At 54.3% G+C, this 10,009-nt stretch overlaps 1 protein-coding gene across 4 annotated transcripts in view; it reads right to left on the bottom strand.

The window, feature by feature from the left end:
* SH2D3C (SH2 domain containing 3C) overlaps positions 1-9,406 on the bottom strand; it is a 42,137-nt gene extending 32,731 nt beyond the window's left edge. Inside the window, exons 1-3 of one of the 4 annotated variants that reach the window (XM_017892837.1) lie at positions 9,246-9,406; positions 8,986-9,098; positions 4,289-4,766 (exon numbers count right to left, since the gene is read on the bottom strand). In XM_017892837.1, coding sequence (XP_017748326.1) covers positions 4,289-4,635 — 347 coding nt within the window. In that variant the 5' untranslated portion in view covers positions 4,636-4,766; positions 8,986-9,098; positions 9,246-9,406. Of the gene's footprint in view, positions 1-1,449; positions 1,817-4,288; positions 4,767-8,365; positions 8,540-8,985; positions 9,099-9,245 lie in introns of those variants that run through there. The other 3 variants (XM_017892839.1, XM_017892836.1, XM_017892840.1) reach the window with 3 other exon arrangements.
* Between the last annotated feature and the right edge of the window lie 603 nt (positions 9,407-10,009).

Below are 10,009 nucleotides of genomic sequence, written 5' to 3'. Positions count from 1 at the left end.
AAAAAGAGCTTGGGCTTAGGAGCCAGTCAGGCCTGGGATCAAACAGTCAGGCCTGACACCCAATTTCTCTGTGACCCCAGGAGAGTCCCTTCCCCTCTCTGAGCCTCAGTCTCCTCACTGGCAAAATGGAGCAAGTAGAGGCTCCCACCTCACAGGCCCCATGAGCTAGACAACACCTGTCAGGTGCTCGCTTGTTGTCAGCTGGTGATCACGCCTGGTAGGACCCTCGCCTGACAATTCCAGTGTGAGTGGGCATGGGGTAGGGAGTGCTGGGACTTCTTGTCCCTCTCCAGGCTTCTGCTTCCTCCTCTGTAAGATGGATTGAGGAGCGAGGGTGCCTCTCTGGGACTTGCAGAAGACTGAGGGTCCTTGGGAGGTAGGAGGCAGGCTAGGCTGGTGCTTTCCTTTTTTTTGAGGGGGGAGCTGAAGGTCCCTCCTCCCTCCTTCCTCTTCATCCCCATGATCTCAGCAGGGAACAGGACACCAGGAAACCCCTGCAGCCTCACCTTTTCCCCTTCCTTCCTCCTGCTCCAGGTGCACCCTGCCTCCCCAGGGGTGGGGGAGGGACACTGTCTCCCCAGCTTAGGCCTGGGACGGCCTCCTCTAGACACTCAGGAACAGGGTCCCCGAACTTGCTCACTGGCAATTCCCTAATGTCCTCCTCCCCAAACTGGATGGATCCTCAGAGACCATCTCAGGCCCATCTGAACTGCTGGGGAGACTGAGGACCAGAGTGGGGCAGGGCTAGTCTGAGATCTCACGGACCAGGCTGCTCCCCCAACTCCAGGGCACAGGGCTGAGGTTCAGGGACTTCTGGAAGGAATGTTCAACCGTGAGCCACCAGTGCAGATGGAGCACTGGGTCCCGGGGCACCAGAAGGGGGCTCAATCTGGTCCGCTAACCCCATCCTCCTCGGGACACTCCAGATGCTGGAGGAGAAGAGTCTCTCCATTTCCTTGGTCAGCTCCTGGCTAAGCATGATGCCAGAAGCACTGCTAGGCCCACCAGAGCTCTGTCCACAGAGCAAGAAGGCTTGGGCTGGGTCCTGGACTTGCCATTCTCAAGGTTTCTCACGACCACCATTCTCAGCCGCCCTAGCCCTGCTGGAGAGGGATGTGTTGCCCAGGTGTTAAGCATGGGCCAGGAAGCTGGGATTAAACCCTGATTCTGACGCTCACCGGCTGTGTCAAACTCGGCAGGCAAGTCTTTCTTTCCTCATCTATAAAATGGGGGTGATAATAGTACTTCTCTCCTGGAGCTGTTGTGTAGAGTAGATAAGTAGATGCCTGACCTACGGTGATAAAATTACACCCAAAGAAAGCTGGCTTAGAAAAGTCCCTGATGCTAACCCCACCCCCAAATTTGTCAGTTGCCTCAGGGGTGCAGATTTCCTCCTTCGACCTCTCCTGCTCCCCGCTGGCCCTCCTCAGGCCCAGCTCGGTCACTCACCCTCGGGACCCCAGCGCGGGGCACCTTCGGCCCACAGCAGTCATGCTTCCCCCGCTGTCGCCGCCTGCAGCACGGGGACCTCCTAAGCCCAGCGGCTCCCGCCTTTCTCAGGCCAGGGGGCTGCGGAGTTCAGTGCCTGATTCCGGGGGCGGAGACTGACCTGTAGACCACGCCCCCAGACACGCCCTTACTCTCCTTGCCTGGCCCCGCTCCACCGCCTACTTCACAGGCAGAGAAGGACGCTCCCCGCCTCGGACACCGCTCTCCGCCTCCGGTCTCGCTCCGCCTCCGGTCTCGCTCCGCCCCCTCTCCATCAGTCCGTGTTGGGAAGGCCGCGCCGCCTGGCACACCCCTCCGCCTCGCCAGCCAGACTCGGAAGCTCGCTTCCCCAACAGCTCTCCGCGCAGCCTGGGTTAGGCCACGCCCCTATACACGCCCTCAACTCCGCCTCACCTCGCCCCACCCCGCCCCGCCCCGCTCCCGCGAAACTCGGCTTCCCTGAGTGGGAGGGGCCAGGCTCCTGGTGCAGTCTCATACCTTGGGGTGCCTTAGAACGCCCCAGGACCCATCATCAAGCCCTCTCCCCTACATACAATCCTTGGTCCTCTACTCCCGAATGAGGGCAAACGTAGGAGGGGATGGCAGAAGGCAGCCAGGGATGGTGGAAAAACATGAGTTCTATTAATCGTAAATATAGCGTTCCCATTTACTGAGTGCAGCATGCCAGCCACTGTGTTGAAATTTTACAGGTATGTTATTCTTGAATCCTCACCACAACCCGACCAGGTAGGTGCTATTGTTATGTCCATTTATCAGATGAGAAACTGAGGCTCCAAGAGCAGAGCAGATTTGTCCACTCATGTAGCCAGTAAGAGGCAGAATCTGGACTGGATTCACTCTACCCCTTTACATGGTCCTCTTCGCTGATCAGGGGTCTAGGCAATTACAGCTCAGAGACAGAGGCTGTGCTTGGTGTCTCAGGAAAAAGCTGCTCAAGACAGTTACCAGAAAAAGAAAGAAAGAAAGAAAGGTCCCACAACTGGCCCTACAATTACTTTTGCTCAGCTGGCTTTTGATTTTTTTTCTTTTTTTTGAGTTGGAGTCTCGCTCTATCACCCAGGCTGGAGTGCAATGGCGCGATCTTGGCTCACTGCACCCTCTGCCTCCCAGGTTCAAGCAATCATCCTGCCTCAGCTTCCCGAGTAGCTGGGATTACAGGTGCACACCATCACGCCCTGCTAATTTTTGTATTTTTAGTAGAGATAGGGTTACACCATGTTGGTCGGGCTGGTCTGTTTGGCCAGGCTGGTCTCAAACTCCTGACCTCGTGATCAGCCTACCTCGGCCACCCAAAGTGTTGGGATTACAGGCGTGAGCCACTGCGCCTGGCCAGCTGACTTTTTTTCTTTATTTTGACAGGCACATGTGACTGGTATGGTTGATACAAAGGTTCTAAGGATTGAAAAGTTGGGGACGCCTTTGGCTGGGATTGAGGGGTCTCCCGGGATGTGAAAGACATGGCCCTAGGGTTGAGAAGGTGGTGAGTCCAATGTGGTACATTAAGTGTGCAGCCTCTGGAGGCAAGCAGATTCTGTTCAAATCCCAGCTCTGTGTAACCTTGGTTGAGTCTCAGTTTCCCAATCTGTAAATGGGACTAATAATTGAATCTTTTTTTTCTTTTCGAGAGTGAGTCTTGCTCTGTCACCCAGTCTGGAGCACAGTGGCATGATCTCGGCTCACTGCAACCTCCACCTCCCGAGTTCAATCAATTCTCATGCCTCCACCTCCCTAGTAACTGGGATTACAGGCACATGCCACCACGCCCTGCTAGTTTTTGTATTTTTAGTAGAGATGGGGTTTCACCATGTTGGCCAGGCTGGTCTCAAACTCCTAGCCTCTCAAAATACTGGGATTACAGGCATGAGCCACCGCACCCAGCCTTAATGACTGAATCTTCTACTGAGTTTTCAGGGAGATATTTGTTCTGATACCCAATAAAAATGCTTACTAAATGGGAGCTATTGTCCTATTATCACAATTTGTATTTTTGCATGAACTCAACTCACCCTATAACCAAACTAACAAATGGTTTTCTAGACTAGGTGGAGGTATTGTCCAGCAGAACTAATGGTGACGATTTGGGTGAGGGGGTTCAGGGCAGGGGTCTAGTGACTGGGTTTAGGATCCATCCAGCAGCTGAGGGCCCATGCTAGAGGCTGACTGGGGCTTTGGAGGCAGGGGAGTCTCGGTTCACATGCTGGCTTTGTCATTAGCAAATGTGCACCCTGACTGAGGCAGACGACATCACTATGTGAATCTCAGCTTCCTCATCTGTCCTATGGAAACAGTAACAGTCTCACCTTGCCAGTTTTATTTTGCTAATTACTAGTAAAGGGTTTATCACAGTGCCTGGTCTACAGTAAGCACCTGGTCAATGTGTAGGTTTTTTTCTTTTTAACCCAGATGTGTACTGGGTTTAAAAGAAGCCCAGGCGCGGTGACTCATGCCTGTAATCCCAGCACGTTGGGAGGCCAAGACAGGCCAAGACTCCTGAGGTCAGGAGTTCGAGGCCAGCCTGGCCAACATGGTGAAACCTTGTCTCTACTAAAAATACAAAAATTAGCCAGGCGTGGTGGCAGGCGCCTGTAGTCCCACCTACTCAGGGGGCTGAGGCAGGAGAATCGTTTGAACCCGGGAGGCAGAGGTTGCAGTGAGCCAAGATCATACCACTGCACTCCAGCCTGAGAGACAGAGCAACACTCTGTGTCAAAAAAAAAGAAAAGAAAAAAAAAAACCAGAAGCCATCCCTGTAGGTTCCAACAAGTCCCTGGACACCTACCTTTCTGAGTGCACGTCCCTGGGAGGTCTCTCCTCTTCTGTGTCTCCTGTGGGGACCTCAGGCTTTCTGATGGGGTCTACCTCCACTGCTGAACGGTTGGGTTCCATTGCTGGGATGTCCTCTAGAGGGCCATTGGCCTTCACCATCACCTCCTTGGCTGCCTCCAAGCTTGGGGGGTCGGGTACACCTCGGGGTACGACGTTGGGCTTGGGACCCACTTCCTGGGCCTGCTGGACAGCCTGTGAGTTCTGTGATTTCTTGATGCTGGGGCGAGGCATGGTGCCCATGTGGCTGTACATGTCACTGGAGCGGGCATAGGCTGGAGGACTCTTGGGCACTGTCACCATGTCATCCTGCGTGGCTTCAAAGGTGTCAGGCTCCAAATGGGACTGCCTACTGATGGGAGCTAAGGATCGTCTCAGAGTGAAGGACCGAGGGAGGTTGGAGAGACTCCCAAAGGCCTTGAACTTGAAGAACTCTAGCAGAGGGGAAGGGAAGGAAAAGAAGGTAATGACAATGTCAACATCAGTAATAATAATGAACAATTCCTGCAGTTTCACTTGGTGAGGGGCTAAAGAGGGCTGGGGGCTTCCTGGACACCCCTTCTAATTGTTAACACACCCCTGGAAGTGGTATAAGACGGGAGCTTTGGGATCACATAGTCCTGGACTTGAATTCCTGCTCTTTCACATCCTAGCTGTGTGACCTTAGGCAAGTCACTTGACCTCTCTAAGCTGACCCTCATTCTCCACATCAGTAAAATAAGAGATTCCAACACCTACCTCCTAGGGCAATGTGAGAATTAAAGAAAAGCTTAGGCCAGGCATGGTGGCTCATGCCTGTAATCCCAGCACTTTGGGAGGCTGATGCGGGTGGATCACCTGAGGTCAGGAGTTCGAGACTAGCCTGGACAACATAGCAAGACCCTGTCTCTACAAAAAATAAAAAAGTAAGGCTGGGTGCCGTGGTTCACACCTGTGATCTCAGCACTTTGGGAGGCTGAGGCGGGTGGATCACCTGAGGTCAGGAGTTTGAGACCAGCCCGGTCAGCATGGTGAAAACCTGTCTGTACTAAAAATACAAAAGTTAGCCAGGCATGGTGGTACATGTCTGTAAACAAAGCTACTTGGGAGGCTGAGGCAGGATAATTGCCTGAACCCTGGAGGTGGAGGTTGCAGTGAGCCGAGATTGCACCATTGCACTCCAGCCTGGGCGACAAGAGTGAGACTCCATCTCTAAATAAATAAATAAATAAAGTTAGCTGGATGTGCTGATGTGTGTCTGTAATCCCAGCTAGTTGGGAGGCTGAGGCAGGAGGATGGCTTGAGCCCAGGAGTTCAAGGTTGCCTTGCACTATAATGGCACCACTGCACTCCAGTCTGGGCAACAGAGCAAGAACCTGTCTCTAATAGTAATAATTATTTATTTATTTATTATTTTTTCTTTTGAGACAGGGTCTCGCTCTGTCACCCAGGCTGGAGTGCAGTGGTGCGATCTTGGCTCACTGCAACCTCCGCTTCCTGGGTTAAAGCGATTCTCCTGCCTCAGCCTCCCGAGTAGCTGGGATTACAGGCACATGCCACCACGCCTGGCTGATTTTTGTACTTTTAGTAGAGACAGGGTTTCACCATGTTGGCCAGGCTGGTCTCAAACTCCTGACCTCAAGGGATCCACCCACCTCAGCCTCCCAAAGTGTTGGGATTACAGGGGTGAGTCACCATGCCCAGCCACTGATAATAATAATTTTAAAATTTCTGAAAATGATTCTGCATCTGCCAAACATGTGCTGCATGAATTCTCAGCATAACTCGGTGACACAGTTTAATTCCCATTTTCCAGATGTGAAAATTGAGATTCAGAGCAGCGTAATGAACTGAGGTCACGCTGCTGGTAGGTGGAGCAGGTATGCATGTTTTGTGCTCATGTAGGGGGTCGGGGGGTGTTCCAGCCAGCCTCTGTGCACCTGGGGTGGGGGTGGAATGAGGAGGGGGTTGTTGCGAGCCTGAAGGTCGCACTGTCTGTGGTTCTCACCTTCCTGTCAGCTGAGCCCAACTCCAGACTCAAGAGGAACAGCTGGGGTGATACCATCTCCTGGTTTCCACAGGGGTACATGTGATTTCCCTACCCCTGCCCTCAGCTGTGGGACTGTCCCCTCTCACAGCCACCACCAACTGACTTCCCCATAGCCCCCAGATGAGCAAAAAGGAAAAACTCTGGCATTTTCCACGTCCTCAGCATCCTCCACCTACTCAGCTGCTCGCACCCGCGCTGGGATGCAGGTAGGATGCCCCCAGTTGACAAAAGAGGAAACTGAGGTCCAGGGATGGGGAGGGACTCCCCCAGGGTCACACAGCAAGGCCACGGCTGAGCCTGGACACAGGCCAAGGGCTCGGCACAGCTGGGTCAGTGTTCGGGGGTTCGCTTCCCAGCCCTGCTGGCCCCATTTGGTTATTGCCTTGGTCTCCCGAGAAACGTGGTCGCAAATGTGGCCGCTCTGCCCTTCCGCTGCATGCAGTGTGGGTGGAAATTGCATCAGTGGCCAGAGGGAGGACCCCCAACCACCTTCTTTCTCAGCATCACTGGTTTTGCCTCCTGGGCACCAGGTGTTTGGAGGAGATAGTGGGGGCCAGGAGGGAAACTGAGGCCAGAGTCCAGGGTCTGGGATTGGGCCCTGCTCAATAGCCAGTGTGACCTCAGGCAAGTCTCCGGGCCTCAGCATTGCCATCTGGGAAATGCAGTCATAATCGCTGCCCTTTACACCACCTGTCCCCCACCCTGGTGGGGTCAGATCAAAGGAATCAGGAGACAGAAAAAGTTTGCTGGGACTGGGAAGGACAGACACAGGAAAACAGAGCAGTGGGCCAGTGTGGCCCCTCACCCTGGAGCCTGGTTCTAGTAGCTCTGGGCTCTTTCCCTACCCAAATGTCAGCTCCCAGCCTCACTGCTGTTGGGAATGTGGGACAGTATCCCAGGACACCCCCATCCCCCTGCCACCCCAGTAACTCCCCACCTGGGATTCCATGACACCCCCATCCCCCCGTGCCCCAATAACTCCCCACCTGGGATCCCATGGGAGCCCAGGCCTGTGGGTGGGGGATGGAGTGTGCGAAGGCCTCCCCTGCCCAGCTGCGAGGTCAGAGACAGCCAGAGACACAGTGGACTGCAGAGATCGAGAGACACGGTGGGGAGACAAAGAGACAGAGACAAGAGAAGCACAGAGATGGAGAATGAAGTCAATGAGTCAGAGAGAGAGAGAGAGATGCGGGGCCAGAATGACAGCCAGAAAGCCACAGGGACACCCAGAAGCAGAGACGTCTGCAGAGAGACAGTGATGGACAAAGAGAAAGAGAAACAAGGCTGGAAACAGGAGGATGGCTTGAGCCCAGGAGATCGAGACCAGCCTGGGCAACAAAGTGAGACCCCATCCCGGACTCTACAAAAAAAAACAAAAAAATCAATTTTATTGCTTACTTATTTTTTTATATTTACTTATTTTTTGAGATGCAGTCTTGCTGTATTGTCCAGGTTGGAGTGCAGTGGTGCAATGTCACTGCAATCACCACCTCCCGGGTTCAAGCGTTTCTTCTGCCTCAACCTCTTGAGTAGCTGGAATTACAGGTGCTTGCCACCACACCCGGCTAAGTTTTTGTATTTTTAGTAGAGATGGGTTTCACCACATTGGCCAGGCCGGTCTCGAACTCCTGACCTCAGGTGATCCCCCGGCCTCAGCCTCCCAAAGTGCTGGGATTACAGGCGTGAGCCACCACCGCACCCAGTCAAAAAAAAAAAAAGTTAAATTGTGCCTGGAGTCCTAACTACTTGCCTAGCTACTCAAGAGGCTGAGGTGGGAGGATCACTTGAGCCTGGGAGGTCAAGACTGCAGTGAGCCAAGATTTGTGCCACTGCACCCCAGCCTGGGTGACAGAGACACTGGCGTCCAAAGGTAAAAAACAAAAAAAGAAAAACAGTGAGAGAGAGAGAAACGGAAATGAAGACAGTGATGAAGAAACAGATGCAGAGAGAGGCCCAGAGGACAGCCAGGGATGGAGGACAGTGAAGACAGCACCCCGCACTCACTGAACTTTTTGCTGGTCTTCTTGGTCCCCTCTGTCATCTTGGCAAGTTGTGTGAAGCCCTTGGCCAGCTTGCGAGTGGCCGCTCAAGGCTCTGGACATCAAAGTTGAGGTGCCTCTCCCACCTCCCCTTCCCCTTTCTCTCACTCGCTTCCTCTGTGTATTTTTAAACCAGTGAAACTCCCACAGCTCCACCCTCCCCACCCTCTCCGCAGGGGGCGGGGGCTGGGGCCTCTCCTAGCCCCAGCCCCTGTGGGCCGCCTCCTTGGCCTCAGCAGCAGGGGCAGGGGGCAGACCGCAAGCCCATGGGACCTGGAAGGTCTAAGGAACAGGCCACAGGCTCTGGGAACAGAGCCCAGTGGGCTGGGGGCCGCTGGGGACCTGCCAACAGCTGTCAGGGGGCCTGGCCGTTGGGCTGGGAAGGTGAGGGGAGTCAGGCCTGTGTGAAGGGCAGTTGCTTCTCAGCCTCTGTACCCAGGAGAGGGACTGGCAGCCACAGATGGGAGAGAGCTGTGATCAGGCATGTGGACTCTGGGCCACCCAGACCCAAGTTCCACTCTTGGCTGGCCATTTTGCCATGGTGTGATGTCCTCCCTGTGAACCGGGGGTACTTGCAGTACTCACTTCACCAGCTTCAGCCGTTGGTGTAGGGCCTGGCACAGAATTGGTGCCTACCAAAGCAGAGTCACCGCTTTCCAAGCTATCAGGGAGATGTCATCATGTGTCCACTGTACCCACTGGACAGAGATGGTGAAACCGAGGCAGAGAGAGGCAGAGGGATTCCCCCAGGTAACACAGCTGGTTGCTGGCCCAGACTGGGTCACAACTCTCCCTTCTAGGCCCCTTAACCCATGGGCTGGTGCCTTTCCACATTACAAACTTACCGTGTGTGCAGGTTCAGGTGGGCAGACCAAGATGAGGAAATGCAACCTCCCCTCCACCGTCATCCTGAACATCTGCAAAGGGTGTCAGCAGCTGCTGGGGCTTGGGGCGGGGCCCAAGACCCAGGACTTCCAATCCCAACTACTTCCACCTCCGAAGCTTCAGTCACCTGATTTCTAGAATGGGGAGAAGTGGGAGGTATGCAGCCAACCTGCAGGGGTTCGGCATTTTATCTTGGACCCCAGGATGGCAACCCGGGCTGTGAGAGGAGTCCACTGCCATCTGATAGGGCACTTCCTGCATCCTCCATTAACAGTAACAGCCCCAGGGCGGGCATGGTGGCTCACACCTGCAATCCCGGCATCTTGGGAGGCTAAGGCAGGTGGATCACCTGAGGTCAGGGGTTCGAGCACAGCCTGGCCAACATAGTGAAACCTCGTCTCTACTAAAAATACATTTTAAAAAATTAGCCAGCCAGGCGCGGTGGCTCAGGCCTGTAATCCCAGCACTTTGGGAGGCCGAGACGGGTGGATCACGAGGTCAGGAGATCGAGACTATCCTGGCTAACACGGTGAAACCCCGTCTCTACTAAAAATACAAAAAATTAGCCGGGCGAGGTGGCGGGCGCCTGTAGTCCCAGCTACTCTGGAGGCTGAGGCAGGAGAATGGCGTGAACCTGGGAGGCGGAGCTTGCAGTGAGCTGAGATGCGGCCACTGCACTCCAGCCTGGGCGACAGAGCGAGACTCCGTCTCAGAAAGAAAGAAA

The sequence above is a fragment of the Rhinopithecus bieti genome, unplaced genomic scaffold, assembly GCF_001698545.2.
Source record: "Rhinopithecus bieti isolate Rb0 unplaced genomic scaffold, ASM169854v2 scaffold_22745, whole genome shotgun sequence".
Taxonomy (NCBI): Eukaryota; Metazoa; Chordata; class Mammalia; order Primates; family Cercopithecidae; genus Rhinopithecus; species Rhinopithecus bieti.
This window is presented reverse-complemented; position numbering and strand designations above follow the sequence as displayed.